At 41.0% G+C, this 27,832-nt stretch overlaps 1 protein-coding gene across 9 annotated transcripts in view; it reads left to right on the forward strand.

The window, feature by feature from the left end:
* FRYL (FRY like transcription coactivator) overlaps window positions 1-27,832 on the forward strand; it is a 471,518-nt gene that overhangs the window by 238,261 nt on the left and 205,425 nt on the right. For all 9 annotated transcript variants that reach the window (XM_077477518.1, XM_077477512.1, XM_077477513.1 and 6 more), the window contains one exon: window positions 13,972-14,171. In XM_077477518.1, coding sequence (XP_077333644.1) covers window positions 14,052-14,171 — 120 coding nt within the window. In that variant the 5' untranslated portion in view covers window positions 13,972-14,051. The remainder of the gene's footprint in view (window positions 1-13,971; window positions 14,172-27,832) is intronic.

Raw genomic sequence — 27,832 nt, forward strand, 5'->3', positions numbered from 1 at the left:
AATTATGTACTTTTAAAAGCTGTAGAGGAGAGAATCGCTGCAGATAAACAGGTACAACTTATATGTAGGAGGATTTGTTTTATCTCGGTGTATCACCTGAGGCTAGTATATGAAAGGACTGCAAAAACACGCATGAGTTTGCCGTTGTTCAGAGGATTTCCTGGTTGGAGGAGGGCTGCACCCTTGATGGCCATTTTGGAAAGAAGTGTGATGGAAAATTTCCCCTGGGTCTAGCACTAAAGTGTTTTTTGGACTTTTGTGGTATATGAAAGGGTTTAAAACCACTTTAAGGTTACTTTCAGATGGGCATTATGTCAGTCCCTTTTTGACCCATCACTAGGCAAGTCAAAAATTCATATTCTGTAATCTGGTAAAGCCAGTTTGTGACTATACGGAAAAATATAAAAAAGAATACACGTGGATTTTCATCAAATATAACCTATACAATGGAGTCTGTCTGAATCTTTTTACACAACACTCACTTCTATTTGGGAAATGTTCCTCAGAAGTTTGGCTCTTGTTCTGCACCTTGGAGATGGCATGTGAACATTGGCATAGATGAAGCAGTAGATCCATGGATCATGCTGGCACCTATAGACTGACAGTTTTTTTTACTAGATCACTTGTATTGTTCAGTGCCACCTTTCTATTTTCCTTTATCTACGACAACTAATAAAGGGTCTGGAGGATATTAGTTATGAGGAAAGATTGCGAGCGCTGAACTTATTCTCTCTGAAGAAAACACACTTGAGAGAGGATATGATTTCAGTTTTACAAATACCGTACTGGTGACCCCACAATAGGGATAAAACTTTTTGCGGAAGGGAGTTTAATAAGACAGAGGTTTAACCTTAAACTGTGTAGAGGGTTCTTTACTGTAAGTGCAGCAAGGATGTGGACTTCCCTTCCACAGACGGTGGTTTCAGCGGTAAGCATCAATTTGTTAAAAAAAACTGTTAGATAATCACCTGAAGGACTGCAACATACAGGGATATGCAATGTAAATAAAGGAGAAAAAAGAGAGAGAGGGGCGCCTATGGGTGCAGATTTTTCAAAAGGTTTTATTTTCAGTGTAAAAACATAAAATTTTGCACTCACGTTTAGTAGGCAAAAAGTAAGCATTAAACACAGAGGGTCATCTGGTGTATCTGATTATGGGACGTCAGCCAGTGATCCGGTCCACATCTGTCATCTCGTTGTTCCTGTTCCTCTCACATGAGGTCCACTACAGGTGTTTTTTATGAAGCAGCTGGCTTATGGTGGACACGAGATGTGCTAATAGCTGATTCTGCCTGATGAAAGAGCGCGGTCGTCCGACAATCTCGACCCGCACGCTCAAGAAACGCGTCGCATACCCTCTGACGTCACAGCCCCGCGCCCTGGTCATCTCTGCCTCCCAAGCCTCGTTCTGAAGACCGCACATCTCGTGTCCACCATAAGCCGGCTGCTTCATAAAAAACACCTGTAGTGGACCTCATGTGAGAGGAACAGGAACAACGAGATGACAGATGTGGACCGGATCACTGGCTGACGTCCCATAATCAGATACACCAGATGACCCTCTGTGTTTAATGCTTACTTTTTGCCTACTAAACGTGAGTGCAAAATTTTATGTTTTTACACTGAAAATAAAACCTTTTGAAAAATCTGCACCCAGAGGCGCCCCTCTCTCTCTTTTTTCTCCTTTATCTGCAGCAATCCAGGAGCTTGAGTTTCAGCTCTTTGAAGGTGGCAGCCCTGCATGCGGATCCATCCCCCCTCTCCATCCCTCTCCCCCCCCCCCCTCTCCTCAGGAACTAAAGAACATTTAATTTTCCTTTTTTGGACTTGACAAAGTAGTGCATTCCCTGCACTCACTATCGTATGTAATTTTATAGACCTTTTTTAAGTGGGAACCTAATATCTTTGATTTGCGCCAAATACTTGTCTTATGTCGATATACAATGTAAGACTGACATATAATCACACACACAGGTTAGATTTGTGTATTTTTTTTCAACCTCACCTACTATGTAACTATGACAGGCACGTTACTTGCTATTAATCTTAGCAAATTGTAGAAATGAGATTATTGCTGTTTTGCAATGCAGTGATACTTTCCTGGAAGCATTTTATAAAAATAATGTGTCCATCTCTTTGTATTCCAGTACACAGTGCCATTGCTTTTTCTGGGCTGTATTGCCTAGATAACCTTTTTTAAAATCAAAATGAAACATACGGCTACACCTGACCTGCTTTGATTGTAGTTCTGCTTTATCTAAAGCACTGCAAAGCAGGTCAAACGCAGCCTGAAAATGGTCATCAGTACTGCAGCATTAAAATAAATGGGAATATAGATATTTAAGTCTAAGAAAAAGGGCCCCTTTTTGTGCACCCTCACATATACCTAGTGAAGTGAACAGCCTCCGATGATATGCAGATATGAAAAAAAAATCTCCCAACATAAGTTTTACATGTATATCTGTTGTCTTCAGCTTTATTTCCTGTTTAGGAACATCGGATCGTGTTAAGAGATTTTCTCTTCCTGGTTAGCACTGCAGTGAAGCCTGGGCATACAGCCAAGACTGCTGATTGGATGAAAAGCACATACACCCCCTCTCCTCATAGGTGGAGACTTTCAGCTCTGATCGTTGAATAGTTCAGGGTTCTGCTAAACTCTTCATAGCATCCTTCCAACACAAAACTCCGGCTGCTTTTATCATATGTGACGGAGAACTTGTCAGGAGTTATCAGGCTGATAACAGAAGAACGGAGCAGGAGACAGCTATGGGACACAGTGCTTTCAAGAGAGAAAACAAAACACTGCAGATATATGTGCCCAGCTCAAATTGCGTGAATCGGGTTTGCATCCACTTTAAGGGCTCATTCACATGGTCGCCCTATACAGTGCCCTTTGTTTATTTTCTGTCCTAGCACTGAGCTGTGTATAGGCAGTCCATATTATTAAGTGGATATACATCAGCTGTATGAACTCACCTCCACACCCGAGTTTGACAGGTAAGCAGGGATGGGTGCTCTGACACAGAGCCTGTACATCCAGGGCCTTCGTAAATGTCATATTTGGTTGTCTCATCCTTCCTGATACAATTTTATTTATTTTTTTTATAATCTGAGATTCAGTGATTTTCTACATTGTGGGAGGATTGACGATGACAAAAACCTTTTAAGCAGACTATACATGGATTTAAATTCGGCTTGTTCAGCAAGGGCTAGCCTAATTCATTCTATATATGGTAAAGCTGCACAATTAATCATTAAAGAATCATTGTCACGATTCTACCCTCCTCCTGATCTTAAACATTTCCTCAATTCAGTGCAGATAGTTCTCTGCTCAAACTGACAGCTGTCAAAAAAACAGGCAGCCTGCCAAGTTTTTCACATCGCTTAGACAAGATAAAGAGGTCAGTTTAACCACTTGAAGACTAAACCTTTTTCTGACATTTGTTGCTTACAAGTTAAAATCAGTAATTTTTGCTAGAAAATTACTTGGAACCCCCACATTATACTTTTTTTTTTTTTTAACAGAGATCAGAGATTTTTTGTTTTTATTAAAGTGTATTTTCCTTTTTTTTTTTTTTTTTTTTTTTGGCACCCCAGATGTTTTGGAACTACATTTGCCATGATGTACACTGCAGAGTGCATGAGCATCATGGGAAATGTAGTTCCAAAACATCTGGGGTGCCAAGGTTCGCCATCACTACCCTAGAGAATAAAATGGTGGTTGTTGTAATATTTTCTGTCACACTATTTGCGCAGCGATCTTTTAAATGCAATATATATATTTAAAAAAAAAAAAGAAGATAAAATACACTTTAATAAAAACAAAAAAAAAACAAAATAGTAAAGTTAGCCCAATAATGTGAAAGATGATACCACGAGAATCGTGATCTTTATTTCAAGCAAAAAAATTGTTATTCTAATTTTAGCCAGAATTGTGCAACTCTAATGTATAGGCACTGTGTTTGCACAGAAGGCGGTCCACTTCTATATAACCGCTTTGTCAGATTTTCCCCGCTTGATCAGTGCTGCAGCTATAGCCTGCAACAGCCTGATGGCGGGGAGGTCTCCCATCCGTAGGAATACAATAGCTCAGCGGGGAGGAACAAAAAATACGGACTGGGCTGTCTTACAGTGAAGATGTTATGTAAAGCATAGCATTTTTTTTTTTTTTTTTAAGAGGTGCACCAAAATGGGTAAAAATTTTGTTGCAGAAACTTTATATATATATATATATATATATATATATATATATATATATATATATAAAGTTTCTGCAACAAAATTTTTACCCATTTTGGTGCACCTCTTAAAAAAAAAAAAAAAATATATATATATAATTTTTATATGCAACTGCATCATATTTAATTAATGTCATGAATTTAAATAAATATGAATTTATTGCCAGACGTTATTGGCACCTTTAGCACAAAAAAGCTCAAGAAAAATGCATCCGTTTAATTTCTATCAGTGTCTTCACTGTTGCATTGCTGTGGTCTTAAAAATCTTGCTCGCTGCATTTTTGGTCAGTTAAAAAAAAAAACGCACCTCCCTGTGCAAAATCGCACCATTATCACACATTTTTCTCTATTGGCAAAATGCAGAAATTTTGGTGCTTTTGATGGCTTTGACTCGAGACTCAAAACCTCTGATAAATTTATATTTCTTTCTTCGTCTTCACCAGCAGATTTTCCCTTACTTCTTGTCCCTGTGACACCAGAACAAGAAAGGGTACAGGCATCCCCAGTATAGAAAAACATGCTTTGCACGCACACACTCTCTCTCGCGCGCACACACTCTCTCGCGCGCACACACACTCGCGCGCACACACACTCGCGCGCACACACACTCGCGCGCACACACTCGCGCGCACACACTCGCGCGCACACACTCGCGCGCACACACTCGCGCGCACACACTCGCGCGCACACACACACTCACACTCACACACACACTCACACTCACACTCACACTCACACTCACACTCACACTCACACTCACACTCACACACACACACTCACACTCACACTCACACACACACACTCACACACACACTCACACACACACTCACACACACACTCTCACAAAGTGATCCATAGTGAATTGCTTTCCAGAAGGCATAGCTAGAGCTATGAGTAAGCACTACATTTGGTGTGAAACGCGTCAGCTGTTTTTGGTTCTGTATTACTTTTCTGTGACATGTACAGTGTGATCCTGATGTTCTTATAAAGGCACGAGAAATTTCATTTGGAGTGCGGCTGTCCAGAATTTTCTACTCACCTTGATTTTTTATATGCATTAGCCGGCACCTGGGTCTCTTCATTTCCTGGAGGAAAAACCTTTTGGTTTCAGCAGACCTACCTGGAGCAGTGGTAACCCCATCTCTTTACCATAGAAGATGATAATGTGCTTGCAATTCGCTCCACAATGCCCAGAAAATCCACACTTTTTTTTGGCAATGCAGACTTCGAATGCAACACACATATGTGAACCAGCCTCATAAAGATGAACATATTTTGAAATGTCATGCAAATGGGCCTAAAGCATAAAGCAGTATAGCTATAATAGGGTCCCTTTATAAGTTCAATCATTTAAGAATTTCCACGTGCCACTTAGCTCGTGGGTACAAAGACCCCAAAGCAAAAAACGGAATCTAAAAGGAACCACAAATGAAGAGTCTGTAGGTAAAGATGAAAAAGGGGGAATAAAGCCTTAAATATGCCACACATTTTCTTATTAAGTAGTGCAATGCATGTAAAAGGTGTTATCAATGAATTCAATAGATCTAACCACTGCATAAGGTGTAGGCCTCCCAGGCACTCCAGCAGCATGAATGATACCCTTCCCCAGTGCGTCAGTTGGGCGCGGCGTGGGACGTCAGGCCATGATGACGCAGAGCGGACGCTATGGGGAAATGCTGTATCACAGAGGGAGCTCAGCCTCCCTACCGAAGCCCCGCACCAACGGCCAACCTTCATAGGAGCCACCGCACACAGACACACCTTGAGGGTGTGCCTAGCACGGTGACACCGTTGCCTACATCCACCGCTCATGCACAAGGCCATGACACAGTGGGGGCTGGCGTCCCACCGTGAAAAAAACAGCACCTCTCAAGATATTTACAGTACCTATAGGTAAGCCATAGTATCTTAGGAGCCTTAGGAGATATGTACAGTATCTATAGGTAAGCCTTGATGCCTTAGGAGATATTTACAGTACCTATAGGTGAGCCTTGATGCCTTAGGAGATATTTACCAACCCCCCATTGGGGACACAGCAATAAAAAAAACAACTTCTAATTATTCCCCCACTGTAGCTACAATAAAGAAACACCTTTTTGCTGGGGTTAGGCAATAAAATCTTTCTGTGACTGACAATAAATACTGACAGCTGTCACTTTCCAGTTCATGGATATATTGCATAATGGGTATTTCCTAGCATCTGTATGCTTGCCAAAATTGTGCATTTTTTTTTTTTTTGACTTTTTTCTATTCCACTATTATTGATCACAGTTTAGCATTGCTGAGGGTGGATTCTGGGCAATCATTTGGAGCCTCTTCCACTTGCAGGAACATTTCTGACAGCCCAACAACTCTGAAACTCCGTATAAAATTCAAGTAGGCCGTACACTAATCTATTTTCTGCACAAACGGTACAATTTGGTCAGAAATCTGTTTGCAGAATACCAGATAATGAAACCTCATTGGACACAGCAGTAATATATCCCAATCTGCACACTATGCAATCTTCTGACTCAGATAAATGTGTGAGCTTTTGTAGAATCAATAAATAAGGCTTCTTTCAAATGTCCATCCTCAGTGTTCTGATCATCAGGGGATCCACGAGCAGCCCTCCAGCTTTTTAGTGGGTTCAAAGTGGACCCATATTAGTCTATGATCAGGACATGTAATGTCCGTGCACATATTTTTACCTCCCTTTGATACGTCACTTTCAGGTCCGAAAAAACAGAAAAGGGTGCAAGACTTTTCTGTTTGTTTCTTTATGGACCTAGACGGAGTCGATGGAAATTGGATATACGGTAATCAGATACGTGTCTGCTTACAGACTGGCAATGAGCTTCCAATCACATTCACACTTCCATCACACCTGAAAAGCTTCTAGGTTGATCTAATTGGACTATTCCATTGAAAGGACCTCCAAAGCCTGTAGCTCTGATCACCTAGTTCTGATCTTGTTTGCTAATGCGATAATAATACATAGTGGGGTTGATTTGCTAAAACTGAGGAGTGCAGAATCTGGTGCAGCTTTGCATAGAAACCAATCGGCTTCCATTTTTTTTTTTGTCAAACTTTGAACAAGCTGAAGATAGAAGATTGCTTCCCATGCACAGCTGCACCAGATTTTTCACTCTCCAGTTTTAGTAAATCAACCCCTGTGTGGCTGATATGGAAGTAAGAATTGAGCTGTTGTCCATAAATCAATGTTTTACTTTAGTATAGTTTAACAGTGTGTTTTTTAGATTTTCAACTTCTCTATGGTTTTCAGTATCCCTGTGCATTGTTACTATTGAATTCAAGTCGATTTTCCTTGTCTAAATATTATTTTTGGAACGAGTTGCGACAACTGAAATATTCCAAGAAGTTCCTTGTCATCCTGTAGAATTTGGTCGTGCAGAGCCGGCTTATTTACTCTTTGAAGTTTGGTGTTATCTTGGTTTTATTTGTCCATCGGACAATAGTTGAGGCTAACATTGTTTTATTGTACGCTGTGGCCTCCTTGCAGGTGGTCTGTTTCACTGAACTTCCTTTCTGGGGTGACTTCAGAAGTTCTGGAAGCTTTGTGGCAGGTGACAGTTGGAGCAAGTTGTTTTACACAATGGAAATTCTATACAAGCACAGTACTTCCTGTTTAATGAACCATGATTTTATTCAAATGTAATCTATGACCTCCTACTACCCCTCTAGAGCATGTCCCAGGATTTTTTTTTTCTTTTACCTTGTTGACGGAGAGGTGTGGGAATAGGCGGTGTTCTGTAGTCACAACTGGACAAACAGATCTGAAGCCATTTACCATTCAAATTCAGCCTTAAATGGAGAGCTTTCCAAGAACTCTGTCCACTCAGCAAAGTGCTGCCAATTTTCTCGTTCAATCTTCTTAAGGGCCAGATAAAACAACATTGACAAAGTTGGTACAATTACAATAAAGAGTGGAATTCACACCCACTTCAAGTACAATGTATATTGTAACATAGCAATACGCTAACATATTAATAACACAGAAAATGTACTAATAGTACCGAACAAAGGTAAAGACCGGTGCCTCGGCCCTCCAAATTAGAGCAACACACAGTAGACTTCTGGGCTTTGAAAGCTCTTACAACAGTCAATCCAGAAAATCTGAGGTGCAAAGTAAGCGAAAAAAAGTAACCTGCACCAAATAAGAAGGAAAAAATAAAGGAAAGTGGGATGGAAGTAGATGAGGTCTACTGCCCTCACCAGGCCAAGGTAGCATCCAGTAACCTAGTGGGCAACTGGGAAATTTTGGTTCAAGGACAGAAGAGTCAAAGCCTGGAGGTAGAAGTGCTGCCATTTTTAATTAATCTACAGAAATATGTTTGTCAATGAAAATACGCTGTTCTGCCCTCAGGGTTTGTCAGAGCAACACAAATATAAACAATATTCAGCCTCATGGCTGTTTGGTCTGCTTATATCCCAGTTGTCCAACCTGAAGCCTGAGAGTCATGTGCAGCTCATTGGAACTTTCTAAACTGCCTTTTGCAGACCCCAGCATTCTGTAGGGGAATGACAGATATCCCTAGCAATATCATGTAATTTGTTCCCACTCTCTGTCTCATGCAGTGTGTCTTCAGTTTACAACCACCTATGTTGCGTGTCTGAAGTCTCTGATCATCTCCTCTACTATGTGTCATGCCTCATGTCTTAGATAGTCTTCTGCCATATGCTGAATACTATGTGCAGCACCTTGTAGGTTGAGAACCACTTGTGTAGACCGTGGTTCAGTACAGACTGAATTTCCATCATGGGTCATTCTGGTTAGAGTGCTTATCTGTAAAAGGCCATACAGGCCTGGTTGTGCTTGTCCGCACATGCAACTCCTGCAGCACTCTTACTCCACAGCAGGGAGCCCTGACTGACTGAAGACTACTCTCGTTTGTGAGTGACAACCTCCTGTCTCCAATCAGTCTCCTTCCTTGGGTTGTTTGCTAATTGGTCCCTGTCATTTGCTGCGTATGCAGAACTGTCTGATATATATCGGACTACCTTTTTGAATAGCACATGTTTAGGGATGGTTTCAAGGCTCCTGATACCTGCATGAGTGTTAAATATCTCTCAGAATTGGAGCCTTTGGATCAGTATAACAGCTGAGCCACTAACATTCTTAGAAGTGCCTGCCATAGTGCAATTCATCTATGGCATTGCTTTTGCATGACCCAGCCCCTAACCCAGGGCTGTGCCATCATTCCTACTATTTCAGCCTATACCTGTACAATAATTATTGTGTCTTCGTAAAATCTATTTATTATTTGAAATAATTAAAAATCCACCATAAATTAATGTAAAACCATATAGACCTGTTATAAGCCCGGTAATTGTCACCTTGCATACATGCTACCATCCATATATTTAACAAGCTAATAACACTAAAATTAATTTATTACATAATAATTTAATAGAAGTGTAGCAACTCTCTATGCATTTCATGAACAATTGTAACTTATTCAAGAGGTTACAGTTACGTGTTGGATATAGACAGCTAGGCCAAACGTTAAAGAGTAATATTGGGTTGCTTCACAGAGACAACATAGGATATCTTTCGGTCCCCCTAGTTACACAATATCAATAATCTTCATATTATAATACCCCACTTTTACCTCAGATTTCTTGTTATACTATAGTTGTATTAATTACAATTCCGATGCCACAGGTCCGTAACTGAATATCAAAGACTAATGCCCCGTACACACAGTCCGACATTCCGATGACAAAATGCGTCGTTTTTTTTGCCGACGGATTTTGGCCCAAACTTGTCTTGCATACACACGGACGCACAAAGTTGTCAGAAAATCCGATCGTTCAGAACAAGGTGACGTAAAACATGTACGACTGGACTATAAAGAGGCCAGTAGCCAATAGCTTTCATCTTGTAATTTATTCTGATCATGCGTGGCACTTTGTGCATCGGAATTGTCTACATACGATCGGAATTTAAACGATCGGATTTCCCGTCGGAAAGTCCTACCGTGTGTACAGGGCTTTAGAGTCTCAATGTGGACCCAGACCTCTATTAGTTCCCCTATAGAGGGTGGTATTGACAGCTTGTGATAATGTTATATTGGTGTCCTATGAATTACTCCCAAGTCAGTGTCTAAAGTATGAAATTTCGGGATGATATTCAGTAAGGGGGAAGTATGGTGATGAAATCCATGTCATGTGACACAGGATGAAGGTCCTGACTAAAAGGAGGCGTCTGTATCGTACCTGGTGTGGAGGTAAATGGTGAGCAAGTTTTCCCCCTCATTTATTAAAATAAATAATTAAGCCGAAAATGTAAAAAATCTGTATTTTTTTAATTAGACCACATGCAGACCAGTCTTCTATACAAACAAAACAAATCAATTTCTTTCTTTCTACATTATGTTCATAAAGCATTGTGGTAGATGTATGTATTTTCTCCCAGTGTGTAGCAAGCATTGTATTTTATCTTGATGCATGAATTGTTAGCATCTTGGTTTTAAAATTTTTCCAGCATGCTAGAAACACAGCATGGAAGAATTGTGTGATTCAGCCTGCATATTTTCATCATTCAATGTGCTCATTCTCCATTGTTTTCTTTTAACCATTAGAAATGCAAATAATTCGTACAGTTTTGCTGTGGATTCTCTACATTGCCATGCCAATCCTGAGAGAAGGAATGTTGATATCTTTTTATGTGCCAAGCCCTCATGTAATTTCTTCCAAGAACACTGGAACAGCTGTTGTGCCACTCACTGAGGGTCTGTTTACCCTGGCCAGTCTTACTGGCACGCACTTCATGGAGCATTAGCTGTGAATTTGTTGCAGCAATTTTCATTTTTGGTTTTCCACTGTTCACTCCGTTTTTATAAACGTAGTGACAGAATGTCAGTTGAATGGCTTTCCATGTGTCATCTATATCATTATTAATAATCATTTTCAGAGTTATTTTTCAAAAGGAGTCTTACAAAGCAAAACACCTGTGTGGAAGTGTTAGATAGAAGCCATCCTCTCTCTCCTCACTAGTATGCAGCTCAGACATTAGAGTGTGACAGCTTCCATCTGAGGCTTATCACTTAGCCATTTAAAGCTGCTCATACACAATTCAAATTTCCCACCAGCTGAACAAGAAAAATCTATTGATTCTGCATCCAGCATTGTGGACAGAGGGATATCAGTTACCATGTATTGTATCAGAAGCCACTACTTCATTGGCTGCTGAATACCTGAACAGTGTTAAGAGTTCAAATGTCAGAGAATTGAACAGCATTTGAGCAGTGTATGACCAGTTTTACTTTGTGAAAAATCTCTCTATAAAAAGACAGGCATGGTACCTAGAACTCAATTTTCAAAGTAAACCTTTATTTTTTTTAAAGTTGTAATTTAGGTTTAATATTTTTGAATACACACAAGAGAGAAATACAGAACTTGCCATTGCTGACCCCCCCTCTGAAAATGCTTGTAGCCCAGCTAACTCTGGCTTCAAAACTTTGAGTCGCTGACCTAAAACAAGTCCAAATGCAATATTCCCCACACACGCATTTATAGAAATGGCTGTAGTAATGCTGGGTGCTGTAATGACCACTGGCTGGAAACCGTAGACAATCGGAGTGAAGAAATGTCATTGGCACACCAAGGGTTCCTCAAAAGGGTCCAAAGCTTTATTCGCATGGTCACACAGTACACATACGGCAATGATAGGGCCCTGCATGGCTCCGAAACTTTGCCATATATGTACTGTGTGACCATGTAAATAAAGCTTTGGACCAATTTGAGGAAACCTTGGTGTGCTGATGACAGTTCTTCACTCTGATTGACCTGAAGCATGCACAAAGCAAGTGCAAGTTGAACTCGTAACTTGTATAGTATATAAAGTATGCATGTGTATGTTGTCTCCATGGCCAGTTGTTTTATTCATACTATTGCACAGTCATTGCCCGATGCTTAGTAGTACTTTCCTACCCTAATGAGACAGTAGGGGTCTATAACATCAATTCCCCACTGTTGTCATTTGTCACTCCTTAGTATCCTCTCTTGCAACCAATTTATAAAATCTGTGCAAAGTTTTACACATTGCAGCTTAACAGATGTGAAATTCTATTTTCTGATCAACTGGATAAAAAGGACATGTGGACTTTGGCTGCCTGGGGCATCACCTCCATTATTGTCTGCTTCCAGTCTTTTGTTATATTTCTTGAAATGGAAAAAACATGATGTCCTATGGTCAGTATGTATTCTTCTAGTGACCCTTGCTGGTCTTACCAGCCACTTTATTTTCTGTAGTTGGAGCATGGGGAGTCAGCTGGTTATTCACATGGAGCAAAAAATACGTAAGCCAAGCAGCATAAAGTAGATCATTTCTTAAGCCGCGTACACACGGGCGGACTGTATGGCCTACTTAGTCCGTCATACAATCCGACGGACAGTCCGTCCTACTTTCGAATGAACGGACTTGACCACACACTGATAGCCAAACAGTCCGTCGAAAGCTTGCGCGATGACGTGTACAGCACGTACGACGGGACTAGAAATAGGAAGTCGAATACACAGCAATGCAACCTTTCGCCGTGTAAATCCTTTCTGAGCATGCGCCATTCTTAGTCCGTCGAACTAGCCTACTGACGAGCAGATTGTCCGCTGAAACCAAAGTATGACGGACAGAATTTTGAAAATTCTGAAATACTTAGTACGCCAGACTGCACGCTGAAAAAGTCCGCTGAAGCCCACACACGAGCCGACTGTCCGCTGAAATGTGTTTCGACGGACTAAGTTGGCCAGACAGTCCGCCCGTGTGTACGCGGCATTAGAGTAAACTGGTTGCTATATGTGACCCAATAAAAGTTAGCAACAAGATATGCATCAGTTCTGATGATTGAGACTAAAGAATGATATAAAGGCTATTTCTTATTGCATGCATGTTCCAACAGTGTTTAAAATCTCTGCATTTCTGATCACCATTTGATCCCTCAGGGTTGGCAAGAGAATTTCATCAGATCTCTGGGGTGTGAGGTTATGGGGAAAGATGGAGAGATCACGATCAGATGGTCTATGGTCCTTAGAATATTCTGAACTTTGAATTAAATGAAGTATGAATATTATGGCTTTTTCTTTCTTTTTACTTCTTTTAATGCAGTAAAAAGTGACAGCTGGGGATCATTTGACCCCTTCCAATCCTTCTTTCTCTCCACCTTCCAATCCTTCTTTCTCTCCACCTTCCAATCCTTCTTTCTCTCCACCTTCCTGTTGCTACAAAGCCATTAAATGTAGGCTATACGCTGATTACATGTTTGTATTATTTAGGCACATAAATCAGTTGGTTTTCCTACTATCTGCTGGCAGGGTTCTTGTACCGGAGTGGGACAGACTTGTGCATGTACTAAAAGATCTTGGTAGGGAACAAAGTTTGTGGGAAGGGTTGCAATAATTAGGTTCCTGGATCAGTAGCAAGAATTAACTATCAAGCCAAGTTCTCACAATACTATGTACCCATATATGAAATATGGGGTTGATTGAAGGGATCATCACAGATGTACTTAACTGCTGGTATAAAGGAGTTTTCTGTATTTTATGTTTTTGTTAAAAATGGAAAACCCCTTTAGGCCATGATAAAATATGCAGAAACCTTTATATGTGTAAACCTTGGAGAATAAAATAGTGCTGCTGCTAAATCATTGCAAAGGTAATGCCACATCTGATACCGACCATAGAAATACTATCTGGACTGGTCTGTGATGCTTACCTATGTTTTCTTTCTCCATAGCTTCTGCCCCAGCCAGCACTGTAAATAAAAAACGGGTCCCTCCCATCCACCACTGCACCTTGGAAAGGAGAAGCATCACAATGTCAAATATTACTATTGACCCCGATGTCAAGCCTGGAGAATATGTCATCAAGAACCTCTTTGCAGAATTCGCTGTACAAGCAGAGAAAAAAATAGAAGTTGTAATGGCTGAGCCCTTGGTGAGTTTTTCTGATGTTTTCATCCTAGCTTAATTATCTAGTCATTGCACGCTTTATCTGCTGAAGAACAGCTATAAGGTTAACCTTGTCTTTAACCCTAGAAATTTCTGTACCTCATTGCCTGTAGCCGAACAATAAAGCTTAGTGACCGCTGTATATCACTTGAAGCCACCAGGCTTTTATACGGCTTTTCAATCATTCGTTTTCTTTTTAACTTGTTCTTGCAAGTACATTGTTAAATATTGTCATTGTATTTGATTAACAGGCAGCTCTTGTTAGCAGCAATGTCTATGTATTCACCATGCATTGAGTTCTTTGGACAGAATGTTCACCTGTTCATTGTGTTGCAGACAGAATGTTCATCTTGTGTACCAGTGGGCCATAGAATCTTTGTAATCTTAGTCTTTTACATATATATATATAAAAACCTCATGTTAATGAGCGTGGGTTATTGCATAAAATGATCTTCTAACTGATCTATAGCGGGAGAGAAGCCCAGACTGCGTGTGCTATATGTCCATATCCTAGCAAATCATGTACAACTATGAACAGAATCAGGGTCATCTTTAATATTGATTGGACCCTGGGCAAACATTTTCTTGGCACCTCCCAAATCTACTTGTCAACTATTTTCAGGCAGTGTAGGCTCAAGGGGCAGCTGCTTTGGGCCCCACAACAATGACTGAGCCCAGGGCATCTGCCCCTTTTGCCCTGCCTTAAAGACAGCCCTGAACAGAATAAATAGTCATAGACTGTGTGTGGGCATATAGAAGAGGAACGGAATGCCATAAAAACGAATTTATTATGTACAATTAGGAATTACACAACATAAAAAAAAAAAAATTCTCCACATAGGGGTTTCACAACATGCAAAGATTCTGATTACAGTTCACATGCGAGCTTGATGTGTTTTGGGAATCCTTCTTCAGGAGCACATGTGACAGAATCTAGGAAGGTACAATTACATGCATTAACCACTTCAGCTCTGGGAAGGATTTACCCCCTTCCTGACCAAGCCATTTTTTGCGATACGGCACTGCGCCAATTTAATTGACAATTGCGCGGTCATGCGACGTTGTACCCAAACAAAATTGACGTCCTTTTTTTCCCACAAATAGAGCTATCTTTTGGTGTTATTTGATTACCTCTGCAGTTTTTATTTTTTGTGCTATAAACAAAAAAAAGCATCAATTTTGGGGAAAAAAGCAATATTTACTTTTTGCTATAATATCCCCCAAAAATATATAAAAAAACAAATTGCTGCCTCAGTTTAGGCCACAATGTATTCTTCTACATATTTTTGGTAACAAAAATCTCAATAAACTTTTATTGTTTTGCGCAAAAGTTATTGCGTCTACAAAATAGGGTATAGATTTATGGCATTTTTATTATAAACATTTTTTTTATCAGTAATGGCGGCGATCTGCAATTTTTATCATGACTGCGACATTGCAGCGGACAGATCAGACACTTTTGACACTATTTTGGGGCCATTGACGTTTGTACAGCAATCAGTGCTGTAAAAATGCACTGATTACTGTGTAAATGTCACTGGCAGGGAAGGAGTTAAACACTAGGGAGCTATCAAGGGGTTAAGTCCCTCAGCGTGTTCTAACTGTAGGGGGGGTGGGCTCATTAGAATATGACAGAGATCACTGGGAGCAGTAGATCCCTGTCATGTTGCTAGGCAGAACAGGCAAATGGCTTGTTTGCATCTTCCCGTTCTGCCTCTCCGTGCCGCGATCGGGGGCCACTGACGTACATTGTGTCCGCGGGTACGCTCCTACGGCATACGCGTGCCTGCTAGCTGCCGATGACGGAGTGAGGTATGGGTACGTTGTTTTGCGCACCCGTGCCACTTTTGCTACGTATATTGGCCCGAGCCAGTCATCAAGTGGTTAAGTGACACATTTCTAATTTGTAAAGATACATTGTGATACATGAATAAATACATAATATAACATACCAGTACACTGAAACCCACTCCTAATCTTTAATACAGTAATATCAGCCAGTAGGGTAGACTGGAATTCATAGCATGTGTATGTTGTCCATAGAGGTGCAAATGAGTAAGCCAAAGTGAAGCCACTCCCTCTCGGATGGATAATTAGGGTACATTCAGTAAATAGCCAATGGTCCCATACACATAATTTATAAAAGACATATATACATAGGCTTATTAGTTACTAGTCATGACCAAGGAACAAAGAAAGAAAAAAAGGGGATAGTAAGCCTATGTAGATTGTGTACAAGACCATCGGCTGTTTACTGAATGTACTCTAATTTTCCATTCGAGAGGCAATGGCTTCACCTTGCCTTACTCATTTGCACCTCCTATGGACAACATACACATGCTATGAATTGAGAAATTTGTCACTTAATGCATGTAATTGTACCTCCTAGATTCTGTCACGTTCTCCTGAAGAAGGATTCCCGAAACACGTCAAGTCCACGTGAACTGTAATCACAATCTTTGCATTTTGTGAACCCCTATGTGGAGAATTTTTAATGTTGTGTAATATGTGTTTGTTTTTTTTTTTTTTAATGGCACTCCGTTCCTCTTTTTATGTCCACACAAAGTTTATGACTACATGTTCTGTTCATAGTTGATCATGTTGTAAAGTGCTGCTCAAACTAGTGGCGCTATATAAATCCTGTACACTAATAATAATCTTGTAACTGAACATTTGAGTAATGTAAATTGTGACTGGCATTTGACTTGCCAAGACACAACTACTGTTGTGAAAGGTATCTCATTCTTGCAATATATATCAGCAGGTATAGGAATAAGCCGTAAGGCAGCACCAAAGAGCAGCAATAATATTTGAAGTGCAATAATCATAGCAAGCCTTCAAATGTTCTCTTGTAGATCATCTCTTTAAAGCAAGGCTTGCTGTAATGGATTATTGCACTTTGAACGTTATTGTGATTTGCACTGCCTTGTTGAATATGCCTCTCAATGTAGATATGTGTTTATAGCATTGGCGAATGTAAGACTGGGTCATAGATGAGCACATTTATCCCGAAGAACGGCTGGTGGGGAGACATCTTCCTATCCTTTTTAGCATCAGTGTATTCTGTGAATCACCTGATGGATAAAATCAGCACATGTGCACTTAATGCTTCTACTCCTAGAAACATAAAGTAATGACAGAAGAACAAGGCCAAGTGGCAAGTTTTCTATCGAATCTGCCCCATTTAGTTTTTTTGTCAATGGTTGTCCCAAGCATGTTTGAATCCACTTACAGTTGACTGACTCGCTAACTCTGATGGAAGTCAATTCCAAGCATCAACTAGTCTTTCGGTAAAATAATACTTTCAAAGATTACTTTTGAACTTTCCTCTTGCTAATTTCAGGTCATGTTCCTGTGTTTTTGATCTATAGTGAAAATACCACCCATGTGAATCTTCTTCACACTCTTCATGTATTTAGAGGTTTCATTCATGTCCCCCCCTCTCTGTTCTTTCCTCCAGACTGTACATGTCGAGCTCCTGCAGTCTCTTCTTAACCATTTTATCCCTCAACCCTTCCACCATTGTTGCCTGTCTCTGGGCTTGTTCTCTCTTTATCAATCTCTATATGTGAGTGAGGTCTCTAGAACTGGAAAAAGTATTCTAAATTCGGTCTAAGGATCTATATAGGGGTATGAAGACCTCTGCTGCCAACACCTCCAGTGATGAACCCTAGAATTCTATTCGCTAAGCTCACTGGCAAATGCTGAGGATTACCTTCAATTGGCCCAAGTGTTGCACTGGACTGTTGGATCAAGGGCACAGTTGAGCTATGTGTGGCTACCTGTAGAGAAAATGTACTATGATCATTTATTATTTTAAGGATAAATACACTTTTATTGCACTTTTCATTTTTTCTTCTATACCCCCCCCCCCCTCCTAACACTTTAGTACAGGGATCTCCATACTACGGCCCTCTAGCTGTTGCAGAACTACATGTCCTATGATGCATTATAAAACTCTGACATTCGCAGAAATGACTAGGCATGGTGGGAATTGTAGTTCCTGAACAACTGGAGGGCCATAGTTTGGAGACACCTGCTTTATTACATTAAAGTATGTTGTTGTCTACAACAGTCCCGGAAAACATCCAAGGTGCTCATGGCATTTCACTCTTCTTTATTTAATTACTAATAACAAATCGTACACAGTCAACCAATGAATGCTTTGCTTTGCACAAGAAACCATTGTCGGCTCAATGCGTTTTAATTGTTTTTAGCTTTTGGGATTTTTGATTAAATAAAAAAGAGTGACATGCCATGATTGCATTGGATTTTCTTTTTTTGGATTGCTGTATTGGACTCTTACCAGGATCACCAAGACCCATTGCTATGATTTTACAGTCAATTGTGGCATATATAAGGGCAATCTAGTACAATGCATGCTCGTCTGAGCTCTGTCTGGAGTTTGCATCGGTGAATGGTACACATCTAGTTTACTTGTATTGTTGCCTACAACTTTGCTTTTCCTTCATCTTCACTGTGTGGCCTGGTGGCCATCACATGACCTCTAGTTAAAATCTTTAGAAATCTTTTGGACTATTTGTAATCTTGCCACTGGTGCCAACTCAGCAGCAACCAGAAAGAGTGCCCGTCTACTACTATGGCATTTTCTGGCTGAAATGCTAGGGAATTTCGCTCACCAGCAGTCGCTAAGCAACGATTCACTGATTCATACAGCTAGGCAGCAATGCCATATTAGCTGATGAGTGTTCTTTTTAGCGATCCTATCAATTGCAGAAATTTCTAATGTGTCATGGCCCTTAATGTAACCTGCTGAAGAATGTTTAAAAGTCAGAAAAATATATGCAGTACATCTCTGTAATACATGTGCATTTCTCTGTATTTTTTTTTCTTTTTAAAGTGGTTGTAAACCCTTACAAACCACTTTGACCTACAGGTAAGCCTAGATTAAGGCTTACCTGTAGGTCCAAGAAATATCTCCTAAACCTATATGGTTTAGGAGATATTTGCCCGAAAACAGGCACCGCTGTCTACGGCGCGCAGGCGCACTGAGCGTGGCATTCTCAACGATAGAGCTGCCGCGCGTGTCGGCTCCCGTGCGCATGCGCGGGAGTGACGTCATTGCGGCTTCGCCGAATGACAGCGGCGGAGCTGCGAGACCCCACCAAGAAGATGGATGCAGCGGACTACAGGGGACAGCGGCGACTTCGCTGGCTCCTGTGTCAGGTAAGTGACACATAATGGACTACTATGCGATGCATAGTAGTCCATTATGCTTTGCCTTTGCAGGGAATGAAAGAGGAAGTAAACTCATCAGGGTTTACTTCCGCTTTAAAGACCCTGCAAGTGCATACAAATCATGTTGTTCTGACAGATCTGGATACCTTTCTTAATTTCCTGTTGTGGGCTGACTTAGTGGTGTCAGTCCTACCCAATTTTCTTTTTGATAGACTACTCAATTAACCCCACTGTCTTTATCTCCAAAGCATAGTCAGTGATTGACTTGTAGTCCCAAAATAAAAGCAAGGAGGCCTAAATATACTCTTTGAGATAACACAGGAAGTGTGCAGAGGACGCAGGGCAGCTCTAAATTTGACAAGATAAACAGGTATTTCTTTGCACTAAAAAACAGATGTAACAAAATGGTAGACTTAACAGACTAAAGCCCCGTACACAGGGGCAGAATGTTGAGAGACATTTGCCGGTACAAAAATTACCAACCGACATTCTGCCTTTGTGTATGTCGGACAGGCATGCTGGAAAACCAGCAGCCAACCAACTTTAGATCCGCACTCTCTGCTAATGGCGGAGAGCGCTGATCGGAGTGTTCTGGTGTGGGTGCGTCCCGTCCCCTTGTCAGAACACAACTCGGCGAGGAAGATCGCTGGACTAACCTTGCATGGTTAGTACAGCAGGTCCTGACTTGAGCTGTCAATTTTTTTTGTGCAATCCACTAGGTTGCATGAAAAAAAAAACTGTAGTGTGCGTGTGTAGTGTGTACCCAGCTTAAAATGGAACAGTTCAGAGAAGTTAATTCTTGGGATTTACATACACTTTAACCATTTTTTTCTCCATTACTGAAATTGGCAGGCCTTCTAATAAGTAGATTTTCCTGGGCCAGTAACCAAAGCAGTGTGGTGTCTGTTACAGTTTTCTGTATTTTACCATCATTATTATTCTCAGCATCTAAATTTTTAATATTTTTTTTTTTCACAAATTCTAATATCTTAACTTCTAGATGTCAAATAAAAATCTAATTGTAGGTCATTCTTTTACATGACAGTGTACCTTATCAGTGTGCTGTGAATATATAAAAGCTACTAAGTCATTTTTATGTCAATAAGGTGAAGTGGCTTTAAATAATTTTGCCATATTATTAAATACATATAATTAAGTGCCCTCACTGGCAGTTAAACTAATATCTAACATCCCAAAATTTGAATCGCTCTCAATCAGCAGTAGATCAGAATAAAAAAGACTGCATGGTGTTAATGTATTAGTTTTCCTGCTTCATCTTGTTATGCAGACAGTCTACTAATTATACCAATAACTATAATCCTGCTTTTTAACATTCAGGTCCTTTGCAGAAGTATGGCTAAGGGTCTAGCAGAACCCCTTAGGCCAGTGGTTCTCAACCTTTCTAGTGCCATGACCCCTTGATAAAATTTCCCAAGTTGTGGGAACCCCTAACAGTAAAATTATTTTCGTAGCATGGGTTGCCAACACCCAAGGCAAGACAAGTAATTTGCGCCCCTAACCCGTGGACATTTAGTGCTCCCCGAGTCTCTTCCACTCGTACAGTATTAAAACCCCTTATGGTACATTTTAGGATGTACCAACTCTCTTTGTTCTCCTTTCTTTCCCTTTTATCTCTCTATCCTAATTTCTTGTTTTTTTCTTACCCCATTCCTCTCTCTAGCCATCCTTGTTCTTTCTTATGCTTTCTCTTTTTTTCTTTGTTCCTCCCCATCTTTTCCTCTCCTTTGCATGTATTCTGTATTTTTATTCCTTCTCTTACTCCTTGGTGGGGGGAATGAGATGAGTAGCAGTGCTGGCGGGAAGTTGGGATGAGTGGCAGTGCTTTCAGGAAGTTGGGATGAGTGGCAGTGCTTTCAGGAAGTTGGGATGAGTGGCAGTGCTGGCGGGGAGTTGGGATGAGTGGCAGTGCTGGCGGGGAGTTGGGATGAGTGGCAGTGCTTTCAGGAAATTGGGATGAGTGGCAGTGCTGGCGGGGAGTTGGGATGAGTGGCAGTGCTGGCGGGGAGTTGGGATGAGTGGCAGTGCTGGCGGGGAGTTGGGATGAGTGGCAGTGCTGGCGGGGAGTTGGGATGAGTGGCAGTGCTGGCGGGGCGTTTTGATCAGCCAACTTAGGTGCTCTTGATTAAGGTCATCTGCTGATCATTATATTATATCATTATATTATCTATTATTGCTGCCTGTTCCTCGTGGGAGGGATTTTTCCCTTCCTGTATTGTTTGGCATTGGTGAAATAGATAGGAAGTAGAGATTTTCGCTCAATTCCTATTCTAACTAAGCAAGAAATCCCCCAAACAAGGAGTATAAAAAAAATTAAAAATAAAATGGCAGAGGCTCTAGCTTTCCCCACTCCATTCAAAACTAAAACAAATAATAAAAAAGTTTTAGCATGAAGTGAACAACAATGAAATTGGTTTCTTATTACTTTTTAAACCTTGCTGGGAAACTGATATCTGGACTCGCAATTCCTGAATTTTAAAAGCTACAACAACTGAATGTTTAATATACCTGATTTAGCTACATTACGATATTTGTGGCGTATTGTACCAGAAACATTTTCGTGCTTGTCCCCTCGGATACATTTGCATGAATTATCGTGATCAGCTCTTGAAAGCTGTGTACTAACAATCAGATTATCGTACAATCGTTTCGAAAGCGGTATTTTTTGTACGAGTTTCTGAACATGTGTACTGGCCATACATGAGGCTCCATTCAGACCTGTGCAACACATCAGTTCTTTGTTCCCCTGAATGTGTCGCCCTACGCGTGACAAATTGTCTTTTTTTTTTTTTTTTTTGCACTGAGCCAAGCACGTTTTGTGCAACAAAATACAGGACTGTTTGAGGTGCTATTATGAAATAAGGGCACCATAATTGTGTTGCGCATTTTGCCATGTTTGTAGCGTGCTTCTGAAAATGTAGGCAAAATTGCGTGCTTCTGCCCACGTTTTTAGAACATCTAGATGTGAATGTGGCCTGAGGTATCATACGTATATATCAGGAGGTTTCTAAAGCATAGTTTTATTTGTTACAACCAACAGCACATGACATTTATGTACATATTTAATTTTTCGCTGCTGAAATATTAATTTTTCTTTATCCTGGTACCTGTACAATACAAAGGGAACAGGATATTTTTATTATTTTAGTACATCTTCCCTGTGGACTTTATTTTACGAGGCCGAACGAGAGAAATGTACAAGCTTATGGCTAGCATAATAGGTTTATGTTAATGATGGTCATTCACTGTACATATTAAAGTGTTACTAAACCCAGGGCCCTGCATTCACTATATCTGGTCTCTCACCATACACAGAACATGGAAATGCAATTATTTTTGTAAATATAAACTGCTAAATACCTTTTCTCATCAGCAGTATATAGCAGTCTTGTGACTTCTATCAGTACCTGGTTAAAGCTTGTAGGAGTTTTCATACTGCACTGACTGTTCTATCAAGATGCAGAACCCCTGACCCTCTGTCTGGACAGTGCTGATTGGCCCTGTGCAGATCACATGCACTCTTAACGCTCTAGCAGTACACCTCAAGCTGAGCATGTGCAGCCTGACTCCAGTAACTCGGTCTTATCCAAACATGTTTTGGAGACAATGTAAGAAGGGGAGGATCTGTGCATACAGGATGAAACCGTGTTTTTACACAATGCTGAGGAGTAACTCCTCAGGTTCCACAGGGAGTGTAACAAGCATGCTTTACTGCATATACAGACTGAGTTTACTATTGCGGGTTTAGTAACATTTTAAGTTTCGTATACACGCCTAGCCTCGTACACACTGCTGGGTTGAACGAAAAAAATAACCCGACTTCTCATGTCAGAGCCGCTGTATTAACATTCCAATGTTAGTAGAACAATCACCCGTGCTGTGCTATTGTGTTCAGATAGGGGGATGGCATTCCCAACTACCCCACCCCACATCATCACGCTGCAGTCACGGCAAATCTCGCCTTTCAAAATCGCGTGGAGCATTGTTACTCGTAAAGTCGTCTTCTTTTTGGGCGTGTAGGGCAAGTGTGACAAGTCAGGTTGTGACAACAGGGACACTTATGGTTCAAAATTCAGCTGGAAATGAAGCCATGTATGCCTAGCCTATTTTTTTTTTTCCCTCAATATCTTTTTGACTGCGTCTGTATCTTTCTACCAATAATTGATTCACATGACTAATAAAAGAAACATGAGCTTAGCCTATGATTTGTACAATTATACAGAAAAGATATGTGATATGCTGCCAGATGAGCTCCGTCTATGAAGTGAACATTTGAAGAGCTGGACTTCACTTACCTGACCTTTTCACAGAGCAGCAGTTTGTATGTATAGAACACCTGCTTGTCTTTATTGAGTGGTGACTTTACTTGTTATCAGTTAGGAGGTCATAAAAGGGGTTATTCACAGATAGAAATGTTTTTTTAGAAGTATGAGGCAGGTGATCATGAAATGTTTCATGCAAGAAAAGTCCATTGTTTGAATCTGAACAATGAGACTGGTGACGGGAATGAAAGCTTGGGCTGAATTTGCTGCACAGTTCTTGATCTGTTATCCAGTCTCCAATGTCAGCCATCTTCTGCTTAGAGAATTCGACAAAAAGACAAATACTTTCTGTTTAACCACTTCAGCCCCGGGCCATTTGGCTGGCCAATGACCAGAGCACTTTTTGCGATTCGGCACTGCGTCGCTTTAACTGACAATTGCACGGTCGTGCGACGTGGCTCCCAAACAAAATTGACATCCTTTTTTCCCCGCAAATAGAGCTTTCTTCTGTTAGTATTTGATCACCTCTGCGGTTTTTATTTTTTGCGCTATAAACAAAAAATAGCGACAATTTTGAAAAAAAAACATAATTTTTTACTGTTTGCTATAATAAATATCCCCAAAAAATATATATAAAAAAAAAATTTTTTCTCCTGTTTAGGCCAATACATATTCTTCTACATATTTTTGGTAAAAATGTTTGCAATAAACGTTTATTTAATGGTTTGTGCAAAAGTTATAGCGTTTACAAAATAGGGAATAGTTTTATGGCATTTTTATTAATAATTTTTTTTATTAGTAATGGCAGCGATTTTTATCGTGACTGCGACATTATGGCGGACAGATGGGACACTTGTACGATTTTGGGACCATTCACATTTATACAGCGATCAGTGCAATTAAAAATGCATTGATTACTGTGTAAATGTGACTGGCAGTGAAAGGACTAACCACTAAGTGGTGCTGTAGGGGTTAAGTGTGTCCTAGGGAGTGATTCTAACTGTGGGGGGAGGGGCTGTGTGTGACACAACACTGATCACCGCTCCTGATTAGAGGGAACTGTGATCAGTGACAGCGTCACTAGCATTTCCGCGTTCTTCCTCCCCGCGGACTAGAAGTTCGCGCTCACAAAGCTCCTGGCGGGCGTGCGCTTTCAAGCCACCTCTTAAAGGGCAACGTACTACAGGTACGTGATTCTGCCTGTACATGCCATTCTGCCGCAGTATGTCTACGTGAAGCGGTTGGGAAACGGTTAACCAGCGATGAAAGAGAATGCTAAGGTCAGACGTAGGAGTACTACTAGTGTATAATACAGTATGTCTGATGGTCTGATGAAGAAGCTGTAGCTTCGAAATGCATTACCATTCCTTGCCACTGTGAATAATCACACTTCCTGTTCCTGTGAAGTCACGACCAGCTGCTTCTCGTTTCCTGCCTCCTGGTTCCCAGCATTCTCTGGATCCCTGTAAGATCACACCAGTGCCCCAGGCTGCAAAGGGAAGACTTTTATGAGGCTCCAGGACTGGCGCTTTTCACCACATACTGAACTCATCTAATTTAACCTGTGAGTTACTACTTGTTTTTATTAAATATATGATTTATACTACACTCAGTCTGGCGCCCCTCTGTTCCCATATAATACAGTATGTAACCATGGAGTAGAGTCCTGGGCCTCATAGGTTGCTAAAACCTAGGTATACACGTACCACTGTCTGTTCAACAGATCCAATGACCGGCTTCTGTTGGAAAATAAGCATGTGATCAATGCTTGCAGCCAATGGTTGCAGCGCTGATCAGTGTATTCTGGCAGAAAGGGGGGTACTCCCTGCCTTCAGAATACAATAGTGCAGTAGGGGAGATGTATACAACAAATATTCACTGTAAATAAACTATACTTTAAATAAACATGAAAAAGCTGCCACTCATATGGGGAGAGATCTCTACATACACATTGCTTGTGTGGATGCAGGTATCTGTTGGGTCTTTTTATTTTTTATTTTTTCATTCAGCCCACTGGTTGAATGAAAAAAAAAACTATGCACGAATACCCAGCTTTAAACCGGACATGTCTATACTGTCCATTATTCTTATCGTGCTCTTATTCCGGCATGTGTTTTTTTTGTGGACATCACAGACTGGAAGACACTTTAGGTTTATAAAAAGATATGTAAAGCAGAGCTCCGCCCAAAAGGGGAAGCTCCACTTGTCTTCCTCCTCCCCCCTCCCGTTGCCAAATTTGGCACCTTTTCAGGGGGAGTGGGTATCTGGTTTTGTCAATTCGGCCCCCTCCACCTTCCCCTGCAGCCAGCCCATTCAGAAAGCGCGGTGGGAAACTGGATGTGAAGCCGCAAGGCTTTACTGCCAGTTTCCTTTAATCAAGATGGCAGCGCAAGCTTCCGATGAACAATTGAAAAATCATCTCAGGTGAGGACAACACTAGATTCCTGGACAGGTAGTGCCCTAATATTAAAAGTCAGCAGGTGCAGTATTTGTAGCTGCTGACTTTTACTTTTTTCTGAAGGAGCCTGGAGCTCCTCTTTAAAGTCATGTTAAACCCTTAGTGTTCAAGCACTTTTAGCAGCTGAATTAATCACCGAGTGTGCAGATTCTTTATCGTTTCATTGATGTCTTTGTTCCAGTTAAGGCTGGTTAAATGATTGCTGCCCCGGATTCCTATTTCAAGGTGGCTCCTTTCTCTTGCAGCATCCTATGAAGCCATCCGTAGAGCTGTGTCTCCCTAAACTGTGTACATCAATAGAAAAACACAACCCCATAGCCTAGAATGGCGATGTACTTCCTGCTCCTCCCCATTCCTTCTCCAAGATAACAGACTAATGCCCCATACACACGGTCGGACTTTCCGACAACAAAATCCATCCGATGGATTTTGGCCCAAACTTGTCTAGCATACACACGGTCGCACAAAGTTGTCGGAAAATCTGATCGTTCTGAACGCGGTGATGTAGAACACATAAACGGGCCAGTAGCTTTTGTCTGGTAATTTTATTCTGAGCATTTGTGGCACTTTGTCCGTCGGAATGGTCTATACACAATCGGATTAGGTTGTCGGAAAATTTTAGATCCTGCTCTCAAACTTTGTGATGGAAATTCAGATGGAAAAAGTCCGATGGAGCCCACACACGATCAGATTTTTCGACAGCACGATCCGATCACACATTTTCCATTGGAAACTCCGACTGTGTGTACAGGGCATAACTCTTGCCTGGGAAGATGGGAAGTTCAGGGAAGCATCACTGAAAGAGCAAGAGGCAGCCGTACTGAAAATTGTAAATTGCAAGTTCTGGGCTTAGACTTGAACAAATAGTTTAGGGTCCGTTCACACAGGGGCGACCCGTCAGGCGACTTAGCCGCCTGACAAGTCGCGTCCCGCTCTATGCAATGGAACCATTCTAATCGGAGCGTCGCTCCGACTTAGAAAAAGGTTCCTGTGCGACTTTTGGGGCAACTTGCATTGACTTCTATACAGAAGTCATTTCACAAGCCGCCGCTAAAGTCGGATCCCGGTGGCCTGAGGCAGTCGCGCTGCAAGTCGTGCTGCCTCAGTGTGAATGGGCTCTTAAGGGGGGATTTGTATTGTATTGTGTTGAATGTGTTATGCTAAAAAATGCTAAAGTTTTGATACTACTTTAGAGTCACGGCCTGACATAAGATGAATTGCACACCAAGGGCTCTTTTGTTATGTTTATCAACAGCCTTGTAGGCTACCCAGGTCAACTTTCCCCCAATGTGACCTTATGTAGAATCAGGTATTTCAAGACTGCAAAAATACCATCCAAGCACTTTCATTTATTACTGCTCTTTGAAAGATGAGATAAAAGCTAAAATAAAAGTTACGTCTCTGTTTATTTGTAGCTGTTCAAGCCCTTAGAAGTGAGTTGGGGCCATTTACTTTATAGCCAGCAAATAGGTAGCGATGGCAAATCTACCTGCTTGCAGAGGGAATAAGCAAATGCAGAGCTACTTATTCAGGTTCAGTGATAGCATGAAAACCTAAGAGTTCAGGGATTGACACACAACGTTCAACAAATGTACTGAGAAAAATATGAAGATTGCCTTTGCTGGCCTCCTTACATCCTGAATCGCTGACCTAGAGCGAGCATGTGGCGCATTTAGTAAGAATGAAGTTAGAACTGCTTATTCTGTAAGC

This window comes from Lithobates pipiens, unplaced genomic scaffold (assembly GCF_037356315.1).
Source record: "Lithobates pipiens isolate NorthernLeopardFrog02 unplaced genomic scaffold, aLitPip1_a1.2 Scaffold_13, whole genome shotgun sequence".
Taxonomy (NCBI): domain Eukaryota; kingdom Metazoa; phylum Chordata; class Amphibia; order Anura; family Ranidae; genus Lithobates; species Lithobates pipiens.